General features: G+C 42.1%; 2 protein-coding genes across 2 annotated transcripts; both read left to right on the plus strand.

The window, feature by feature from the left end:
* Nucleotides 1–1,382: 1,382 nt before the first annotated feature.
* Nucleotides 1,383–8,313, plus strand: LOC139458880 (uncharacterized). Its single transcript, XM_071240316.1, has 6 exons — nt 1,383–1,405; nt 2,372–2,418; nt 5,089–5,213; nt 6,450–6,599; nt 7,465–7,511; nt 8,222–8,313. The coding sequence occupies exons 2-6, from the start codon at nt 2,378–2,380 to the stop codon at nt 8,258–8,260; spliced, it is 402 nt and encodes a 133-aa protein (XP_071096417.1). The 5' UTR covers nt 1,383–1,405; nt 2,372–2,377; the 3' UTR covers nt 8,261–8,313.
* A 2,021-nt stretch (nt 8,314–10,334) lies between these two features.
* On the plus strand, nt 10,335–16,653 carry LOC139458881 (calmodulin-4-like). Its single transcript, XM_071240317.1, has 6 exons — nt 10,335–10,385; nt 12,021–12,067; nt 12,840–12,964; nt 15,347–15,496; nt 16,046–16,092; nt 16,562–16,653. Exons 2-6 carry the CDS (start codon nt 12,027–12,029, stop codon nt 16,598–16,600), a joined length of 402 nt encoding a protein of 133 aa, XP_071096418.1. The 5' UTR covers nt 10,335–10,385; nt 12,021–12,026; the 3' UTR covers nt 16,601–16,653.
* The last annotated feature ends 7,059 nt before the right edge of the window (nt 16,654–23,712 follow it).

Here is a 23,712-nt window from a genome sequence, read left to right on the forward strand (position 1 = left end):
TCATTTTTAAAAAAATACATGAGTTCCAAATGTTGGAGGTCACAATTATCCAGTCTCACATAAGACAGACTGACACATTGCGGACTGACCCATAAACATATCGAGGATGTCACACAGTCACATCTAGCTGCTGATCTCCAACCCATTCTGCATTACTCGGCGAAATCTGCTTAACGCCCACGATCTCAAAATAGACTCTCGCACAGATTAAACACGTCTGTGTTTGCCAGGAGACGATGTCACTGGCCAATGTTCCTCAGTGAACTCGGCCACGTCCCACCTGCGATGTTAATATATGATTATCTAATAGCGACGTAAGTGACACAACGAAAGTTAAATCAGATAGGTGAGGTGAAATTGGGTTTAACGTCGCGTTCAAGACTATTGCACTCATATAGCAACGTAAATGCACGTGTGTGTGTGTGTGTGTCTGTGTGTGTGTGTGTGTGTGTGTGTGTGTGTGTGTGTCTGTGTGTGTGTGTCTGTGTGTGTGTGTCTGTGTGTGTGTGTGTGTGTGTGTGTGTGTGTGTGTGTGTGTGTGTGTGTGTGTGTGTGTGTGTGTGTGTGTGTGTCTGCTTGTCCTAGTCCGGACTGATGCCGATTTATAGTGCTAGCCCAATGAGATACCATGCCGTAGTTTAACATGAATACCCTACTCAGACACAGTATACTGACACCGAGACAAACAGTCCTTGTTTTAGTCCCTTAATGCCGAGCGCCAGACAGGGTTTGTTCCATTGGTGGGATGTTAGAATCCGTCTCAAGTCGTGAAATAAACGCAACACATTAACGAGACGACCCAAACATTTTCTCGGGGCCAGTGGAGTCAGGGGTCCCACCTTGAGGGGGCAAGCATCATGATATATTTTACGTACACTGTCTACACTGTCACAGTGATTCTTTGGTCCGAAAATGGGTTAGGGTGAAGAATTGACTTGCCTTTGCATGTGTATATGACGGGTGCCACCGGTGGGCAAGATGCACTCACCTTTTCGTGAACACCTGGTATGATCACTATTTGATAGCGATTCCTAAACACGTGCTTATGATTAAGTCGAAATCGTACAAAGGACCTTGTTTTTGTAGATATTTGTTATGATACTGGAAATGTTTTATCGCATAAATAACCCAAACGAGGAGACTGGGAAATATACGGTATAGATTAACTGTGTTTGGGTTTTGAACGAACGTTCAATATGTTTTTGTTGTATTGCAACTGAATGTTGTATTCATTGCGGTGACTGACGGTCCCCGAGGGATTGCCGTGTTAAAGGAAATGTGCTTAACGAATCCTGGAATAATATTAAGCCATGACCTATTTGTAGTCTTATCTGCGCTGATTGATCCCGTATAAAAGAGACTAACGCGTTCTATATCTTTCTATTTTAGCCCACATACGAAACAGGTAAGTCGCTATGTCATTGCAGTACATTACGTTATGAGGCCCCGTAGTGTCTGGCATCTAGCTGGCTACGGGATGAGAACTCACATATACATTTAGGAAAAATGTTAATCCCGCTTATTAGGTATAACCATATAAAATACATCCATTTCCCTTTATAGTGTGACCTACACGAGTTTAAAAACAGAAACCGAAATCGATTGTCGGTGACATGCTCTTCAACAACTGCTTGTTCTGATTCTTGCGTCAAATGCTGTGAGTCAAATCGCTGGTATCTGAGCCCCATTGTCATGCTGACTTCACTCAAGTCAGTATTCCTTTCACTCAAGTCAGTATTCTTTTCACTCAAGTCAGTATTCCTTTCACTCAAGTCAGTATTCCTGCACATGGAGTAAAAATAGTGTTGTTACGTGATGTCTATGATAATGTGTAATGTGCTACTTTTTGATACGATGACATCTGTTTGTTCACATAAGCAAACATTCGTCTTGTTCACATGACACTATTTGCATATTAAATTGACTTATCTATACCCACACATGCAAGTGCGCCCACGTGACGAATGTACCCACAAGTACATTGATTCATAGGAGTGGTGCATCAAGTCTCCATGTGGTTAACGTGGTAAAATTATTGTACTTACCTTTAAATTGATTCATAAATGCATATTAAAGTCTTCATGTGAATAGAGCTTTGGACCTTGGTTAAAATCACCACAATGTTAAATGTAGTGATGTTCATTAGTCACTATGAAAATAAAGGAGTGGTGATCCACTCCACAGACCAAACCCCGTTATTCCGGATCCCTGTTTCCGGGCGATTATTGTTAAGAACGACTATTAACACAGTACTCATGATGCGTTAATCAGAACATTCGTTAATCCGGACGATTTAACTGGGAAACATATACCGTCCGGATTAACTGGGTTTCACAGTATATTTTTATATATATTTTGGTTCTGATTCCAGATAACAATGGGTCTACTGTCGTTCTGTGCAATTGCTGTTCTTTTTGGGTATGTGACAAAGTTAAGGTTTCATATTTGTATTAATGATACTTGTATGATGCAAATACAAATACCTTCTAATGTTACTTATACAGTTTTTGCTGAACATGTATAGTCTGTATGCAACTAGTAGACGGTTTCCAAATTACTCAATCATATTCAATGGACAAAAATTTTTTAATGTTAAACTGTACACGATATACAACCTTTTCATTTGACGAGAAGTCAGTCACATGGTCGCGAAACTGACATTCATAAGTGTATGAACGACACATTTTGACGTTCATACGTTTTTCACGAGACTATATTCTTGAAATGATGACAACACTGACGCACCACGTCCACATTCAAGGGGAAACCCTGGGAATTCCACGATTAAATACAGAAGCGTTGTTTCTGATCTTTTAGACCCCTAAATCGTGACCTTAGCGTTTTAGCATACGTTGAGATAACCCAGAAAGTGAACTGCTGGCTCGTAGTATCGATACGATCCGTGTCTAGACTAACGTACAGTGACAGTCGACAGCAAATTCAGCAGTCTATGAATTTACCTTAGTATCTATGTGACACATCTTTACAATCACCTTTCAATTTATTAATGATGATATTTGTAACCGCCACACGTTCAGTAACAACTTAGGAAATCTCTACCGTCACGTTTATGATGTAAATGTTGGTTGGTTGGTTTGTTGTTTAACGCCGCACTCAGCAATATTCCAGCTATATGACGGCGGTCTGTAAATAATCGAGTCTGGACCAGACAATCCAGTGATTAATATCATGAGCATCGATCCACGCAATTGGGATCGATGACATGCATCAACTAAGTCAGCGAGCCTGACCACCCGATCCCGTTAGTCGCCTTTTACGACAAGAATAGTCACCCTTTACGGCAATCATGGGTTGCTGAAGACATATTCTACCCCGGAATCTTCACGGGTCTGATGTAAATGTATAAAGACAAGTTGTCATTGTGACTAACTTTCTGACCCTTCACAGACCCTTCTCATCTGATGGTGTTGTTATTTGAATGTATTTGTGGTACACAAACTACAAAAGATGTCACTGAAGACGAACGTGAGCATAGTCCACCATGCAGCTGGTTGTTCTATGGTCGTCTGTGTAAATATGAAGTCACATGCACTTAATGAAAAAGGTGTGATAGCTCTACATCCTTTAAAGTAAAAGATAGTGATATAAAAACGATAAGAGTTGACTTTCACTTTGTGTGTGTTCATTGGAGTATGAACCTTGAGTGAAGGCCAAGATCCGACGTTCACACAGCTGGGCCATCATTTTGTGAAGGTTCATACTCCAATGAACTCAGGCAAGGTGAAAGTCTGTTCTTAAATAGTTTTCATACTTGGTTTATAGCCATTTTATTTTACCATTTTCGGCATGTTTTAAGGACATCTGTCCGTCACCTTCAAATGTTCTGTTATTTCATCTATGACTGCTGAATTGTTCAAAGGATTGAACATTAAATGCAAGACGGTTAGTATGTTTGTTACACAATACCCAGTAATGACGTGTTTGTTTTGGTTGTTTGTCTGTTTGTTATTTAATTAACGCCCAGTCGGCAACATTTCAACTCTATGACGTTTGTCTGTAAGTAATCGTGTCTGTGTATACTGCGGGCATAAATAAATGAACATGATGTAATAAGGATGGTCGTTTTGACCCTTACGTCTATAAAATGTTATATTGAACTATTCTGATTCACTTGTGAAGCGTTCTCGTAACTGACAACTTTTCCAGCGCTTTGTGAAAAAAACAGATAAACACTTCCTCGTTTCATGGTAGAATGGAGGCAAACATGCTGTTCAATATAGAAACAACGTAACCTGTAGATTTGACAGCAATAAATGTAACATTTGAAACCTCACGCTGCGTATTGGGTTCCAAATTCAATGTAACTCAGTCGAATCTCCTTGTAACTCAGGTCTACTTATAAGATACAGGGTGCTTATCCTCTAAGTGTTCATTCGTCAGGCCGAAGACCCGGCTTCGATTCCCGACATGGGTACAATGTGTGAAGCCCATTTCCGATGTCCCCCACCGTGATATTGCTGGAATATTGCTAAAAGCGGCGCAAAACCATATTCACTCACTCCTCAATGTGAGTTCATGCTACATATAGCCACTGTTTACTATGTATTTCCATATAACATAACTATTCAACAATTGCATCGTGTAGCACACATTTGTTTGTTAACAAGGTGACATACCGTTGTTGAAAACTCAATACAAAACCAGAAAACCTTTAGCTGATGACACATTCAACTGCCTCCTGTGATTCGTGGCATCACATGATAAGATCCAGTACTTGGGGTAATCTGGAGGAGTGAGTGAGTGAGTGAGTACGTTGGGAGTAACGCCACTTTGAACTGTATTAGAATTATATCATGGCGGGTCAGTTTGATGTGGGAGGGAAGCCCGAAGTGATGCAGGCCTCAGACGTTTGCCACTTTGGTGAAACTCGCGGTATGGTGCTTACAAACGGAGAAACTTCATCAGGACGAAGCGGGATTCGAAACACAATCATAGGTTTCTGGCGTGTCTAGAGGACGCAAGTCTGCACAGCGAATTCCGCCCCCTCAGGCGACTGCACTATTCTTTTATATTACTCAGGGACTAATAAGGAATCGGTTGAAATCGTTTTAAATCCTTATCTTGCAGGGTTGCCCATAGCCAGACTGCAACTGACGTGGCCACAACCGTGTTTAACCAACTTAATACTGGCCATAAGAGCTTTGTTACACTGGCGGACTTTAATGCCTACTACAGTCAGTTGGACAAAAGTGGTACGTACTTCAACCTTAACTACATTCGATTGAGTATGTCACTAATGTATGCATACATTGCCCACATTTTGAATAGTCTGTGTGTCTGGGTGTGTGTGTGTCTACGTGTGTATGTATGTGTGTATATGTGTGCATGTGTCTCGTTGTGCATGTGTCTGTGTGTCTAGGTGTGCATGTGATTGTGTGTCTAGGTATGCGTGTGGCTGTGTGTCTAGGTATACATATGTGTGTGTGTCTAGGTGTGCGTGTGTATGTGTGTCTAGATGTGTCTGTGTGTCTGGTGAGCGTGTGTCTGGGTGTCTTGGTGCACGTGTGTCTGTGTGTCTTGGTGTGTGTCTCTGTGTCCAAATCTGCATGTGTCTGTGCGTCTAGGTGCGCGTGTGTCTGTGTGTCTTTGTGCGCGTGTGTCTGTGTGTCTCGGTGTGTGTCTCTGTGTGTCCAGATGTGCATGTGTGTGTGTGTGTGTAGGTGAGCGTGTGTCCGTGTTTCCGTTTGTTTTAATTTAGGTAATCTAAAAATGAAAAATGTGCATTTCTGCATCTCTTTAATGCATCATTGAAGCCAGTTAACTATACTAATATTGTATACTGATATGGTAAATAACAGAATATTTATAAGAACAAATTTTGTATTATTTTAAATATGCTTGTACATGGTTAATGGTTTGGTTTGGCTAGTGAGAATTAAATGTGATCAACATGTCATAGGGTTCGGCAAAAACATTCCAAAGTTTTCAGGTTTTTAAATTTAAAAATAAATAAATTAGGTTGTGGGTCATATTCAAACGAGATATACTAGAATTTCTTTCTGCGGCTAAATTGGATTTGGCAGCCATATTGGATTTTTTGGGGTGGCCCATATCTGAAAATATTTGGCATGTCATCACCTACAACTGTGCCATGTTTCATGCTTTTGTTACAAAGTACACAACTGGCCCTCTATCTGTTATGAAACCTTTCCACTGTGTGCTGACCATAAGAGGCAACCAAATGGATCGGATGGTCAGACTCGGTGACATGGATGATTGCATAGCAACGTACCCCGACGGCGTGGATCGTTGTATACAATATCAATCACTGGATTGTCTGGTCATGACTTGATCATTTAAAGAGCGCCATCACATAGATAGATGGACTATTGCTGAGTATGGCGTTAAACAACAAGGAAACAGAAAACTGGAAACTGGTATTCAGAATGATCTTTACGTATTTACATGATCACTCACTCATGTTTAAGGTAAGGGGTCTATAAGCAAGCAGGACTTCTTGAAACTTGTGACCGACCACGCCGAGGCTGAGAGGCAGTTTACCCTGTATGACGTTGATAAGGACGGGGCATTGACTCTGAAGGATGTCAAACTAATTGTGGATAGGTTTGACACAGACAGTGAGTAAAGGTCTTGCTATCTAGCTACAAAACCATAAAAAACATCATAATCAGAACCCTGAACAGTTGTTCCGGATATATTCCTGTATATGAAGCGATGTAATCCCATTGACCAGTGGTGGCACGTGGTCCTATGCACAACGCACAGGTCTAATACAGGTGAAGTTAAGCAATGCCAGTCGTGGAGAGTATTAAAGATGGGTGCCCTAAGTTCGGGAACTTGACTCCTGATCCTTTATTAGGGCTTCGGTCCTGCCACGCACTGAAGCACATGTAGCACATGTGGTGTCCACTTAGGGGTAATATGCCTCTGTAATGAGATGAGATGGTAATGTGACTAACCTTCTAGCGCCTAACGAGAAGCTTGGGTAGTATACTCCCCAGGGAGCTGAGAATCAACAATCGAGTGCACACTGATCCATTGACCGGGTAATAATAATATGGTGCCACGAGTGTTCACATGGTAAATGGAATTAAGTGCATTATAAATGCACTTTTTATCAGGAATCACTGAGTTGGTTGAAGTAACAGTTTTTTTGCTTCACTGGGGATATAACCAGATTTGGTAATATTGCACAAGAGGCTATTTTAATGAAACAATCTTTCATATCAAAGATCCCGAAACAGACTTAAAAAGGGTATGACTTTCGTGTCTTGAGATCAGCCAGCCCTGATCTTAAAAGACGGGTGTGTGGATATGTAACTGGATTTGCTACGCAGAGAGGTGTGTGGGTGAGAACAATTACCGCCAAATCTTTGTTACCGAACCAGTCCAGGCTATTTATCATAATAGAATGGAAATATTATACACTGGATAATCGAGAATGATCAATTCTGGGATTATAGCTTTCTGATTCAATTTCAGGTGATGGCAAGATAACATTGGCCGAGTTTAAGGCAAATTACGCCACGGTAAGGATATTAAACTGACATGACAGGTTCTTATTAATTACGTGTTCCTCATGTTCCTCATGACACGTTACAATAAATAATTATTCCTCGGCCACTTGACTAATAGAATTGACCAGTGCGTACACTAGTAAGATGGCTTATTACATTCCCGTTTCGTTTTCGGGAGTCTAAGAGAATCGGGTGACCAGGTTCGGTCATTGTGGGTCATCATGCTTCGAGTGCATGGGGCGTTGAACATGCGATTTACCACTCGTTTGGCTCAGAATCGAATTACAAGCTCCTTTGACACAACTTGAATAGAGCCGGTTGCGGCGTAAAAGAACAGTTGCTGGATGCGTGTTCCACATGTAAAAAATGAGTTGAGGTTTATCTCTAGGATTGACGGTGTCATATAAACATGAATCCTCAACATGTACTAATGCATATAATGTGACCCGTGAAGATATGATGTAGACGATGTCTTCAGCAACCCATTATTGCCTTAAAAGGCGACTATACTTGTCGTAAGAGGCGACTAACGGGATCGGGTGGTCAGACTCACTGACTTGGTTGATGCATGTCATCGTATCCAAATTGGGTGGATCGATGCTCATAATGTCAATCACTGGACTGTCTGGCCCATATAGCTGGAATATTGCTGAGTGCGGCGTTAAACAACGAAGAAAAAAAGCATATAATGCGTTCATCAGTTATGTTATTTATCTTTGTAGCTCCTCGTTGGCCATGACAACACCCCTGTTGGCAAGTAGACGAACAGTGGAGAATAACGTCGCTGTATTGAAAATAAATATAGAAGATAAAATATCATGTCCCTTTTTTCTCTCAGCCTGTGTGGATCCAGATGTACATGGGGTGACAGATTGTGGATTGGATGAACACAATGTCTGAAATGACAATGAAATCTAACCCGTCTTATCTGATTTATCGTGGAGAGGCCGATCTGTACATGCACAGCGTTGACCAAACACTGTCAAACACTGGCTTGTGTTCTGGATTTTAGTAGCAGTGTCTAATTTCACTACATACATACGGCTTGGTAGTCGAAACGTCATACCTTCGGCTCGTCATTCCGATGACCTGGGTTCGATTTCCCACATGGATGCACTGCGCAAAGGCATTCTTTAACTTACATGAAACATGTGATCAATATATTTGGCAAATAATACCACACTGTACATGTAGTATACCCCTCGTGTATTTGGGCCTATGGTCTTCATACAATACATATTTGAATTCAATTGAGACCATTGAACGTTGTCAATGTGCCCAACGTATTGCATCCCCCAAAAAATGTTCAAACAGGGATTATTTATCAAAATATCCATCCGAAGTATCCGCTCTTTTTGTCTTTGCTGAAATATTGTCCAAAGTGAAGAAAACATCCTTCATATTCACTGTACCACAATTCATCTGAATTAACGAGAGTGTTGATCTTCAAATCATTAAGGTAGGTCAGTGACTGCCCTGCTCAGGTCTTCATGTATACAAAAGGAATAGTGTCTTTTAACAATGATTCGTAAGTGGACAGATGTCTTGCCTTTGCATGTGTTTATGACGGGTGCCATCGATAGGGACGTATACGCTCACCTTTTCGAGAGCACCTGGTACCATCACTGTTTGATAGTGATTCATAAACACATGTTTATAATTTAGTCGTAATCATACAATGGCTTTTTATAGAAATGGGTTATGATTGTGGAAAAAGTGTTATATTTTAATTAACTAAAACGAATTCAATTGGAAATACGAGGGCTGGTCAAAAAGTTCTAAGCCTTACTAATTTTTAACAATGGGCAATAACAAAGTGAACTAGAAACAACTTCTACTGTCAGATAGACGTATTACCATTGATGAACTTGAGAAAGACACAGGTCAGAGCCATGTATCCATTGAAACTATTATTCATGAACATTTACAGATGAATAAGATATCTGCTCGTTGGATGCCAACGTTTCTAAAGTTAAAAAAGAGATTAGTAACGGGTGATTAAACACGGGTCTACCACTATGATCAAGAGTCAAAACGTCAATCAATGGAATGGCACTATTCCACTTCTCCGGAACCAAATTCAAGTCTTCAAGATCAGTGAAGAAAGGAATGGCTAATGTATTGTGTGATGCAAAGGGTGTGATCCTAATTGATTACTTAGCAAGTCAAAAGACGATTACCGGTGCCTACTATGCTGATTTGCTTCATCGCCTTAGAGATTCTATCAAAGAAAACCGGCGAGGAATACTAACTGCTAGAGTTTTACTACTTCATGACAATTCCTCTAATCACACCTTTCAAATTGCAAATCGACAATGTGGGTTCGAAGAGCTTCTTCACCCTCCATACTCGCCAGACCTGGCACCAAGTGTTTTCCACCTGTCTCCTAAACTGGAAGAAAACCTTTCTGGAAAGCGCTATGACGACAACAATGACCTTAAAACTGCCTTGAATGGGTTTTTCTGGGTGGCTTCAGAAAACTTCTTCCTGACTGGAATTGAAACGCTTCACAATCGATATGAGAAGTGTATTGAAAAACAGGGATATAATGTTGAAAAATAAAATTTACAACACTTAAACAATTGTTGGTTTTGTTGGTTAGGCTCAGAACATCTTGACCAGCCCTCGTATACCGTTCGGATAAGGGTGTTCTATTGTTGTACGACCTTATAAGATGTTTTTCCTTTTGGATTGCAACTGCATGTAGTATTCCTTGCGTTTGGCTGACGGTTCACGAACGCTTATCGTGTTGAAGGAAATGTGCTTATTTAATGCTAGAAAAATACTTAACCATGGCCTGTTTGTAATCTTATTCCCGCTAATGATCTCGTATAAAAGAGACTGACGCAATCGTTAGCTTACAGTTTAGTCTGACACGCGAAACAGGTAAGTCGCTATGGCATTGTAGCTTATCACATAATGGGGCCATGTGGTACCTGGCATCCAACTGGCTTACGGAATGAGATCTTACATGTACATGTATATTATACACCTGGGAAAATGTTGATTATCGCCTATAATGTTTTCATATTCCTTGTCTTTCGAAATAATACACATAAGGTGATGTGAAGGTGATGTGAAATGGGGTTTAACGTCGCGTCCAAGATTATTGCACTTATATACCGACATGCATGCATGCACGTGTGTGTGTGTGTGTGTGTGTGTGTGTGTGTGTGTGTGTGTGTGTGTGTGTGTCTGCTTGTAAGGGTCCGGACCGATGCCGATTTATAGTGCTAGCACAATGCGATACTATGCCGCAGTTTAAAAAGAAAACCTCACTCAGACACAATATAATGACTCCGAGCCGACCAGTCCTTGTTTTAGCCCCTTAATGTCGAGCGCCAGGCAGGATCGAACCCCGGACCTTCCGCTCTCCGGGCGGACCCTCTACATCTAGACCACGCTGGCGGTCAATACACATAAGGAAGAAAATATATGGATGTCAACTTCTTGCACACCATGAAGAGAATATATGGATGCCATATTTCATATTGCATCAAGTATTATGATTCCCATGAAACTTCATAATCTGAAATAACTCAAATCGTGACATGCTTTTTAACAATTCCATGGCAATAGAGATCAGACTTCCCTTTCAACTGTTTGTTCGTGCGACTTTTGCATCACTTGTCATGACTCAGTTCTAGAGATATACACAGGAATCCCTGTCCCACTTATCAGCAGGCATGAATGTCTAATTTTCTAAGCCCCACTGATATTCTGACTTCATTCCTGTCAGTATTCCCTTAATGCAAGTGCAGGAATACTGTGGTGAGTGCTGTCCGCATGTCAGTGGGGCTCAGATACTAGCGATTCATGCCTGCTGATAAGAAGTGAGTCATAGCATGTGATGCAAGAATCAGAAGAACAAACAGTTAGAAGGATAATATATTATCTATTGCCATGGAATTGTTGAAGAGAATGTCATGAATAATCGATTTCTGTACTTAAGCTCGGGTGGGTCACACTATAAAGGAAAATAAATGTTTTGTAATAAAATATATTTTCTAATGGTTGTACCCCAAAAGCGATGATTAACATTTTCTCCAGATGTATATATGAGGTCTCATACCGTAGCCAGCTGGATGTCTCCGGAGTAAAAATACTGTGTGGTTACGTGATGACTATGATAATGTGTAATGTGCTACTTTTTGACACGACGACATCTGTCCAAGTGCGCCCACGTGACGAATGTATTCACAAGTACATTGTTTCATAGGAGTGGTGCATAAGGTCTCCATGTGAATGGATCTTCAGACTTCTGTTAAAATGATCACAATGCTAAATGTAGTAATGTTCTAGGCCACATGGACATGCGGAAATATGAAAATAAAGTCCACAGTCCATTCCGGATCACTGTTTTCTGGGCGATTATTGTTAAGAACGACTATTAACACAGAACTCATGATGCGTTAATCAGAACATTCGTCAATCCAGACGATTTCACTGGGAAACATATACCGTCCAGATTAACGGGGTTTCACAATATATTTTTTATATATATTTTGGTTCTGATTCCAGATAACAATGGGTCTGCTGTCGTTCTGTTCAATTGCTGTTCTATTGGGGTATGACAAAGTTCTGTTCTCATATTTGTATTAATGATACTTGTATTATGCAAATACTAATACCTTCTAATGTTGCATATACAGTTTTTGCTGAGCATGTATAGACTGTATGAAACTAGTGGATGGTTTTCAAATTACTCAATCATGTTCAATGAACAATAAATTTTTAATGTTAAACTTTACACGATATACAGCTTTTTCATTGGACGAGAAGTCAGTCAGGTGATATTGCTTGAATATTGTTAAAAGCGGCGTAAAACCATACTCATTCACTCTTCAAAGTGATTTCCTGTTACATATAGCCACTGTTTACTATGTATTTCCATATAACATAACTATTCAACAATCGCATCGTGTAGCACACATTTGGTTTGTTAACAAGGTGACATACCGTTATTGAAAACTCAATACAAAACCAGAAAACCTTTAGCTGATGACCTGTTTCAGAAAGGTTATTGACTACACATTCAACTGCCTCTTGTGATACGTGGCATCTTGGGGTAATCTGGAGGAGTGAGTGAGTGAGTACGTTGGGAGTAACGCCACTTTGAACTGTATTAGAATTATATCATGGCGGTATGGTGCTTACAAACGGAGAAACTTCATCAGGGCGAACCGGGATTCGAAACCACAATCATAGGTTTCTGGCGTGTCCAAAGGACGCAAGTCTGCACAGCGAATTCCGCCCCCTCAGGCGACTGCACTATTCTTTTATATTACTCAGGGACTAATAAGGAATCGGTTGAAATCGTTTTAAATCCTTATCTTGCAGGGTTGCCCATAGCCAGCCTGCAACTGACGTGGCCACAAGCATATTTAACATCCTTAATACTGGCCATAAGAGCTTTATAACACCGGCGGATTATATTGCCTACTACAGTCAGTTCGACAAAGAGGGTACGTACTTCAACCTTAACCCATACATCCGATGAGTATGTCTCTAATGTATGAACACTTTGCCCCCATTTTGAATAGTCTGTGTGTCTAGGTGTTCATCAGTTTGTTTGTCTAGGTGTGTATGTGTTTGTTTGTGTGTGTGTGTGTGTGTGTGTGTGTGTGTGTGTGTGTGTGTGTGTGTGTGTAGGTGTGCGTGTGTCTGTCTGTCTAGGTGCGCTTGTGTCTGTGTGTCTAGGTGTGCTTGTGTCTGTGTGTCTAGGCGTAATTATGTCTGTGTGTATACGTGTGTTTGTGCGTGTGTGTGTCTAGGTGTGCCTGTGTCTGTGTGTCTAGGTGTGTTTGTGTCTGTGTGTCTAGGAGTGCTTGTGTCTGTGTGTCTAGGCGTGCTTGTCTCTGTTTGTCTAGGTGTGCTTGTGTCTGTGTGTCTAGGCGTGCTTGTGTCTGTTTGTCTAGGTGTGCTTGTGTCTGTGTGTCTAGGCGTGCTTGTGTCTGTTTGTCTAGGTGTGCTTGTGTCTATGTGTAGGTGTGCGTGTGTCTGTCTGTCTAGGTGCGCTTGTGTCTGTGTGTCTAGGTGTGCTTGTGTCTGTGTGTCTAGGCGTAATTATGTCTGTGTGTATACGTGTGTTTGTGCGTGTGTGTGTCTAGGTGTGCCTGTGTCTGTGTGTCTAGGTGTGTTTGTGTCTGTGTGTCTAGGAGTGCTTGTGTCTGTGTGTCTAGGCGTGCTTGTCTCTGTTTGTCTAGGTGTGCTTGTGTCTGTGTGTCTAGGCGTGCTTGTGTCTGTTTGTCTAGGTGTGCTTGTGTCTGTGTGTCTAGGCGTGCTTGTGTCTGTTTGTCTAGGTGTGCTTGTGTCTATGTGTAGGTGTGCTTGTGTCTGTGTGTCTAGGTATGCGTGTGACTGTTTGTCTAGGTGTGCTTGTGTCTTTGTGTCTTGGTGTGCATCTGTCTGTGTGTGTAGGTGTGCATGTGTCTGTGTGTCAAGATGTGCATGTGTCCGTGTGTGTAGGTGAGCGTGTGTCCGTGTGTCTAGGTGAGAGTGTGTCCGTGTGTCGAGGTGAGCGTGTGTCCGTGTGTCGTGGTGAGCGTGTGTCCGTGTGTCCAGGTGTTCTAGTATATCTCGTTTGAACATGACCCACAACCTTAATATATTATGAAAACATAACATTGGGGAAATGTATTTAGCCAACACTGCATCTGTAAAGTAAATAACTTAATTTTAGTAGCCAATTTGCCGTGATTTAGGTAATCTAAAAATGAAAAAAATGTGCATATCTATCCTTTTTAGCATCTCTTTAAAACATGCATCATTGAAGCCAATTAACTATACCCATATTGTATACTGATATGGTAAATAACAGAATATGTAAAGAACAAATTTTGTATTTATTGAAATATGCTTGTACATGGTCAATGTTTTGGTTGGCTAGTGAAAATTAAATGTGATCCACATGTCAAAAGAGCTGCAGTTTACCCTGATCACTGTTGAGGACGAAAGAGACCCTCCCACACCAATTGAGTGGGGATGGGTGTATCAGAAGCACATGACAACTACTGGAGCTTCTGAGATGTAGCTGTAAGTCTGACAGGGTTGGTGTAGAGCAAGGTGTGACTGTGTTGTGCCACGTTTGATTAGTACACCACTTTGCAATTGTGGTCCCTAACCAATCAAAACCATTAACCACTGATAGCATATTGTAGTGAATAGTAATTGTGTATAGTCTATACAATATTGGTATAGTTAATTGAATTTCAAGGAAGATATGCCGAAAAAGGCATACATATTTTGTAATTATTTTCACACTTATGATTACCTAAATCAACATAAATAGTCTATTATGATACGATTATTTTCTTTACAGACATAGTGTTGGGTAAATACATTCCAAAGTTTCATTTGTTCACATTTCATAAAGAAACAAAATTAGGTTGTGGGTCATAATCAAACGAGATATACTAGAATTTTCTTTCTGCGGCTATATTGGATTTGGCAGCCATATTGGATTTTTGGGGGTGGCCCATATCTGAAAATATTTGCATGTCATTACCTACAACTGTGCCATGTTTCATGCTTTTGTCACAAAGTACACAATTGGCCCTCTACCTTTTATAAAACGTTTCCACTGTGTGCTGACCAACAAATGGATCGGATGGTCAGACTCGGTGACATGGATGATTGCATAGCAACGTACCCCGACGGCGTGGATCGTTGTATACAATATCAATCACTGGATTGTCTGGTCATGACTTGATCATTTAAAGAGCGCCATCACATAGATAAATGGACTATTGCTGAGTATGGCGTTAAATAACAAGGAAATAGAAAAATGGAAACTGGTATTCAGAATAATCTTTACGTATTTACATGATCACTCACTCATGTTGAAGGTAAGGGGTCTATTAGCAAGCAGGACTTCTTGAAACTTTCGACCGACCCCGCCGAGGCTGAGAGGCAGTTTACCCTGTATGACGTTGATAAGGACGGGGCATTGACTCTGAAGGATGTCAAACTAATTGTGGATAGGTTTGACACAGACAGTGAGTAAAGGTCTTGCGATCTAGCTACAAAACCATAAAAAACATCATAATCAGAACCCGGAACAGTTGTTCCGGATATATTCCTTTATATGAAGCGATGTACACCCATTGACCAGTGGTGGCACGTTGTCCTATGCACAACGCACAGGTTAAGGTGAAGTTTAACAACGCCCTAAGGAATCACTGAGTTGGTTGAAGTAACAGTTTTTTGCTTCACCGGGGATATAACCAGATTTGGTAATATTGCACAAGAGGCAATATTAATGAAACAATCTTTCATATCAAAGATTCCGAAACAGACTTAAAGGGGTATGACTTTAGTGTCTCGAGATCAGCCAGTTCTGATCTAAAAGCACGAGTGTAGGGATATGTAAGTGGATTTGCTGCGCAGAGAGGTGCGTGGGTGAAAACAATTACCGCCACTTCGAATAGGGTTCAAATTAAATCTTTGTTACCGAGGATGTTATCGTAAAAGTATGGAGTTAGTATACACCGGACAATCGAGGATGATCAATCCTGGGATTATAAAGCTTTCTGATTCAATTTCAGGCGATGGCAAGATAACATTGGCCGAGTTTAAGGCAAGCTACGCCAAGGTAGGGATATTCAACTGACATGACACGTTCCTATAAATAGGTGCTCCTAAAGTTCCTCATGACACGTAATAACAAATAATTGTTCTTCCGATTACTTGACAATAGAATTAACCATTGTGTAGTTAGATGGTTTTTTACCTTTCCGTGCGGTTTCCGGGGAGACTAAGGCGTCATTATCCCAGCTTGTGCGGGCCGATTAAAGAGAATCTCTAGGATTGACGTCATATAAACATGAGTGAGTGAGTATGGTTTTACGCCGCTTTTAGCAATATTCCAGTAATATCACGGCGGGGGACACCAGAAATGGGCTTCACCCATTGTACCCATGTCGGGAATCGAACCTGGGTCTTCAGCGTGACTTGCGAACGCTTTAACCACTAGGCTACCCGACCGCCTCCATATAAACATGAATACTTAACTATACTAATGCATATACTGCGTACATCCGGTATCGTATCTATCTTTGCAGTTCATCGCGGGCCATGACAACACCCCTGTTGGCAAGTAGACGAACAGTGGAGAATAACGTCGCTGTATTGAAATTAAATATAGAAGATAAAATACTATGTCTCCTTTTTCTGTCAACTTGTGTAGACCCAGAGGTACATGATACTCATGATGTTAATCACACTATCAACTACAGGTTTGCGTTCTGGCGTATCGAATCTCAACAACACAGATCCGGCTGGGTGGTCATAATGTTATAGCTTCGGCTCGTCATACCGATGACCTGGGTTCGATTCCCCACATGGATGCACTGCGAAAAGACATCCTTGGTGTTCTCAATGGCTGGAATAATGCTACCGTCAACATGTTACCAATCTATATGGTCTTTCATACAATAAATATTTAAATTGCATTTAGGTCAATGGACGTCGAAGAAAGGCCTCTGAATCTGGCGTACGACCCCATTATCGCCTTGTCCTCTTACGTCCAAGGGACGCAACTCTGCACATTGAATTGCAGTGTCTTAAACCCGACATACTTTAAGATGACGTATTCCATTTATGCCTCATGTCCACTCACTGGATACGTGCAAGTCTCAGGGATTTAGCGATTTGAATGACTTAACATTAGGTATCTAATGCTATTTGATAACTCTAGATCATACTGCAAACACGATTTGCATTTATTTCGTATATGGTCATTGGACGGAAAACGACAAAATCTTCATTATAATTGACTAATTGGAAAGTGCTCGAGTCTTTTATACATACGATATAATTTAGCTCATGTACAACATCAAAGTACTATAATGATAACCAAGTTATTATTATTATTATTATTATTATTATCAAATACATATTTCAATAACTCAAACGACCACATATACATGTGATACAAAATGAGGAGTATATATTTTAGAGTCCTTTCCGCATTCACAATATACACCTATTATATTGTAACTCTTATACAGATCAATATCTAATCCCTGAAAGAAAAATACAGGTAGCCTTTATGACTTCATCCAAACTGTAGTGTTCATACACCTATCCTCAGAAATATCCTTCTGATCGACATACTGATACGTTTACCGATCCCTAAATGAACTTATGAAACTACTTTCAGCATTTATACTCATGCTGAAATAATCAAATCAATAGTTTAACTGTTCAATCACATCTTCTGTTAAACTATTGATTTGATTATTTCAGCATGAGTTTAAATGCTGAAAGTACTTTCATCATTTATTTGACAGTTTAATCACATCTTCTCCGCCGTAGAATAGGTCTTCAGCAACCCATGCTTGCCGTAAAAGGCGACTATGCTTGTCGTAAGAGGCGACTACCGGGATCGGGTGGTCAGGCTCGCTGAATTAGTTGATGCATGTCATCGATCCCAATTGCGTGGATCGATGCTCATGATATTAATCACTGGATTGTCTGGTCCAGACTCGATTATTTACAGACCGCCGTCATATTGCTGGAATATTGCTGAGTGCGGCGTTAAACAACAACCAAAAATTTAAAAAAAAATGTTTGATAGACATTCCTTAAAAGTTTATGTATGATAAAGTAGACACAAATATGTATTGATAACAAATGCTGGAATATACTGTTATAGCTATGTTTCGGTGTACACCCTAGACCCCTTAGACCCTAATAAATCCTTTCCCTAATAATCCATGGGACCTACTCTAACCTGGAATCCCCCAGGGTACGGGGTTTGTGGAACACTCACTGTGTGGGGTGAGGTGAAATTGGGTTTAACGTCTCGTCCAAGATTATTGCACTTATATAGCGACGTGTATGCACGTGTATGTGTGTGTGTGGCTGCTTGTACTAGTCCGGACTGATGCAGATTTATAGTGCTAGCTCACTGAGATACCATGCTGCAGTTTAACATGAATACCCCACTCAGACACAGTATACTGACTCCGAGCCGACCAGTCCTTGTTGTAGCCCCTTAATGCCGAGCGCCAGACAGGGTAACAACAAGTACAATCTTTTAACGTCTTTTTGTATGACGCGGCCCGGGATCGAACCCTGGACCTTCCGCTCTCCGGGCGGACGCTCTACCACAAGACCACGGAGGCGGTCACTCACTGTGTGAGTGAGATAGAATGTAACGTAACACCTGCAATGATTCATTCATAAAGGTGGCTGTCATGTCCCTTTTGGTAAGCGGGAATCTATTTGAGGGTATTCGGGACGAAAATATAATGGTCAACACGGGACAACATGTGACCTTCCCAGATCCGGTCGATCACGTTTCCATACAAAGGCACAGGACAGATTCATACAGCTACGTCACTTACGTGAAAGAACCTCCACCGCCACCTCTACAACTACGGCAGTACCAGGTTTGCGTAGGACATCAGCCTAGATAGCGAGGAACTGTTTACGCGCTGAAGGTATTCGCGCTAGACGACCAGTTCAAAGGGTCATTTTGACGCACCGGCACCGTTGGCTGTGACGTCAGTGGTATCAAGGTGACAGTATGACCACAACTGTGATGAACACGGGTTCGGTTTAGTTTTAAATATCTTTTTATGCTTGGCGGTGCAATTGGGAGACGCCGTGTTTACAGGCGTGTCGGGAACGATATGCCCGAAGTGGTCAGATTCGGCGGTGGCAGTGTGATGATGTGGGCGACTATGGTCTACACTGGTAGAACACACCTGCTTCAAGTTCAAGGAAATTTAACGGCACAACGTTACACGGATGAGATTCTTCAGCCACGCGGCCTCCCCATTGTGCAATAAGCGAACGTCATTTTCCAACAAGACAACGCCCGACCTCACACGGCGAGACTGACCACAGCCTTTTTCATGAATCACTACATCCAGGTCCTGCTATCGCCCTCTTGGTCTCTAAATTTAAACCCAATCGTACAGTTATGGGATGCACTGGATGAAAGACAGCATGCACTTCAGCATCAACCACAGAACCTCTGGCAGATGGCACAAGCACTGCAGGCAGAGTGGGTGAACATTCCCTAGGCCGGAATTCGGGATCTGATTGCTTCCACGGGACGACGATGCCAGTCAGTTTTGGACTCTAATGGTAGCCATACAAAATTCTGAGCACAGATGACCTTCACCTTTAAAATTTTCTGTTCCATGTATGTCATATGGAACCTGGGTCAGTGTGAATGATGTGAGCCAGTTTTGAACAACCGATTACAATCTGTTGGTTATTTATATGATTTATAAAATACACATCTAAAATCACTTTTGCGTTTCCTTTTTTGCAGAGTATATCTATTTCAAAGAAGCATCTGGCCATCTGTGTTTCCCAAGTCCCGTTATCATAAACAGGTGTAATCTGTAGTGAATGTGGTCGCCAATCTCCGAGACCAAGCTTGAAATACTTAGTCTGGCTTGTGACCTGTGCAATGTACTGACAATCCCATGAAAACTCAGGCCAAAGTATATATGATTACATGAACTTTATAATTGAGAAAAACGGTGTCCCAAAAGTTAGGTTGCCGGACGAAACTAGCGGTCTAAAGAAACGCCACTTATTGAATAATGGTCGTCAGTTTTCAACAAATTTGCCAAACAGCACGAAAACAGTTGGGAACACACAGCTGGAATGCAACTTACCTATTCCCTGTGAACAATGTGCACGTGCCTCATGTGATTTGCGAGAAAAATGAATTTAATCAAAGTTACCCGTATGACATTCTGGTATAAGTAGCATGAGCAGTATTGTACTCTCTCATCACATGAAACCGTTTATAAGCACCATCGCCAGACTTGTCACACGTCACAGGCAAACTGGTAGAACTGCAGACAGGCCGAGGAGTGGAGGACCCAAGGTCACAACCCCACAGGAAGACCGATATTTACGGGTGCTTCGTCTAATGTCAAGATTCCTACTGTGACGTCATCATCCGCAAACAGTATTGGACATCCAGTCAGCAGAAGGACCGTTGCTAGACAACCCCGCCTTTATGGTCTCCGTGCCTTTCAAGGGCACGACGTTAACGTTTCTACACCGACGTCACAGACTTAGATGGGCCAGGTCTGTACAGCAGTGGCAGCGGAAAATTGGCTAAGAGTGCTCTTCAAGTAGGTGCCAGCTCTTCAAGTCTAATAGATGGGTTCGAATCTACGGATAATGTGGTGAACAGACGGCACGTTTTTGCGTCCAACAAGTGGAACGTTATGGAAGTGGTAGTCTCATGGTCTGGGGTGGCATCTGCGTGGACGAGAAGACAGATCTGGCCATCATCGACGGAAATCTCACTGCACGTCGTTACCTGGATGAGGTTTTGTGGCCTATGGTACTACCTTCCCGACACCAACGGACCCTGTTTCAGCAGGACAACGCCACCCCTCGCACAGCTCGAGTCACTAGCGACTTTCTGAACGCCAACAACGTGACGTATTACAGTGGCCAGCCAGATCACCTCACCTGTCGCCCAAAGAGCACCTCTGGGACCAACTTGGACGCAGGATTCGGAAACAGCCGCCATTGACGAGGGATGCCTTGGCAATTGCCCAGCAGGAAGAATGGCGTAGGATTCCTAATCAGGATGTCAGGAGATTCGTGTACTCAGTTCGACGTCGTGTTAGGGCCTTCATCGCTGACGGAGGGGGTCACATCCGATACTGATCCATGTGTGTAGCAAGGGACTTTAGAAGAGATCCTAGTCAATTCTGCGGTTGTGATCGAATACTGGACAGTGCACACAGCATGATAAACGTGTCTGCAGAACTTTAAGTACATGGTTTTTGATCTTGTCAATTTCAAGTACCGTTTTTCAATAATAGTTAACATAATAAAACATCATCTGTTTTAAACCAGAAAATTGTTTGGTGGCGTTTCTTTTGTCCGTTAGCTTATATACTTGTCTTTCGAGGCGAACTCATTGATTGGTTCATGTAACCCGACGGTCTGGACGTTGCTCACTATATCAATCACTGGGTTAGCTGTCGCCACTTTGCCGCGTTAAACTAAAAGCAAAAAAGGAACCCATATATTTTCTCAGAGAAAGAGGTTATGGGTAATATCTAGAATAACCTACTGGCAAATGTATTACCCATTACACCCCACACCCCTCCCCCACCCCACCCCACTCCCCACCCCCCGCCTCCCGAAATAATTAAAAGTTCCTTGCTCGGGATTTACAACACTAATTCACTTGCAATATAATCCGTAGTTGCTCGGAACGTATGTACATATTCACTGACAGCCCACGGAGCAGATTAGGTCCCTGGGGACTTGGGCCAGAAAACTATCATAGCACGGAGTTAACGGTAGCTCCCATAGTTTAACATAGACTTGTATGATAATGTTACAATCGATATGCCATGTTCAATGGACTTCACTGTCGATATGGGTGTCGTTGTACAAAGCGATTTTAGCGCTTAGGTGATCTTAACTCCCATTCCTTAACATCAGCTTACGACAGTCGAAGCACCAAGGTGATCGTAACGCCCATACCGTAACATCAACTTACGACAGTCGTAGGGCTAAGGTGAGCGTGACGCCCATACCTTAACATCAACTTACGACAGTCGTAGCGCTAAGGTGAGCGTGACGCCCATACCTTAACATCAACTTACGACAGTCGTAGCGCTGAGGTGATCGTAACGCCCATACCTTAACATCAACTTACGACAGTCGTAGCGCTGAGGTGATCGTAACTCCCATACCTTAACATCAACTTACGACAGTCGTAGTGCTAAGGTGATCGTGACGCCCATACCGTAACATCAACTTACGACAGTCGTAGTGCTAAGGTGATCGTAACGCCCATACCTTAACATCAACTTACGACAGTCGTAGTGCTAAGGTGATCGTGACGTACATACCTTAACATCAACTTACGACAGTCGTAGCGCTAAGGGGATCGTAACGCCCATACCTTAACATCAACGTACGACTGTCGTAGCCCTGAGGTTGTTTTGTACTATGACAAATAGGTGGACACACTGTTCGATCTGACCATTGCTCAGGGACTACAGTTTACAGGCCGCAATGATAAAGGTGAGGTGAAATGGGGTTTAACGTCGCGTCCAAGATTATTGTACTTATATAGCGACGTGCATGTACGTGTGTGTGTGTGGCTGCTTGTACTAGTCCGGACTGATGCCGATTTATAGTGCTAGCCCACTGAGATACCATGCCGCAGTTTAACATGAATACCCCACTCAGACACAGTATACTGACTCGAGCAGACCAGTCCTTGTTTTAGCCCCTTAATGCCGAGCGCCAGACAGGGTAACAACAAGTACGATCTTTTAACGTCTTTTGGTATGACGCGGCCGGGGCCAGTGATAAAAAGGAATAATTCTTTGATTGTGTCTATTTATTAATTGCGGCTTTGTACAACATTCTTGTCACATAGGATGGGATGGGGTGGGATGGGGTGGGATGGAGGGGAAGAGTTGGGGATGGTCTGAGTACAGTAAGACAGGATCTAACCATCCATTATCACTAATACAAGTGTTTATTTAGATGTATCGATCTGATTAGATATACGTTTGGGTGGCTGGACTGATCTATCGTCACAGGCGTGGGTATTGCGTATCATTGTGTTGAAAGGCGTGATGAAGTGCTCCGTCCAAACAATTCACATCCATATACATGTATGTCAATTGCTATTTTTTTAATAACTCGTGAAGTCCTTTAAGAAGTGCTGTGTTCGCGTCTGGTTTGTTTCAAAACTGACAGTGTCACACCAAACGTCAAACTGCTTAACTTTGGAATTGTGCTAATTGCAAAGAGGCCTCCTTGCGCGTGAGTGAGTGAGTGAGTTTGGTTTTACGCCGCTTTTAGCAATATTCCAGCAATATCACGGCGGGGGACACCAGAAATGGGCGTCTGTCGATAGAATGGACATGGAATACATTGTATATTCGAGGATGGATTGCAGTGAGTGAGTATGATTTTACGCCACTTTTAGCAATATTCCAGCAACATCACGGCAGGGGACACCGGACATGGGTTTCAAACATTGTAGCCATGTAGAATCGAACCCGGGTCTTCGGCGTGACGAGCGAACGCTTTAACCACTAGGCTACATGAACCCCCCCCCCCCCCCCCCCCCCCCCTTGCGCGTAAGGTGAGGTGAGTTGAGGTGAGGTGAGGTGAGGTGGAGTTTAACATCACGTTGGAGTTTATTGTACTTACATAGCGAAGTAGCGATAGTTCCTCTGTACTTCAT

The sequence above is a fragment of the Haliotis cracherodii genome, unplaced genomic scaffold (genome assembly GCF_022045235.1).
Source record: "Haliotis cracherodii isolate W230 unplaced genomic scaffold, xgHalCrac1.p SCAF_13, whole genome shotgun sequence".
Taxonomy (NCBI): domain Eukaryota; kingdom Metazoa; phylum Mollusca; class Gastropoda; order Lepetellida; family Haliotidae; genus Haliotis; species Haliotis cracherodii.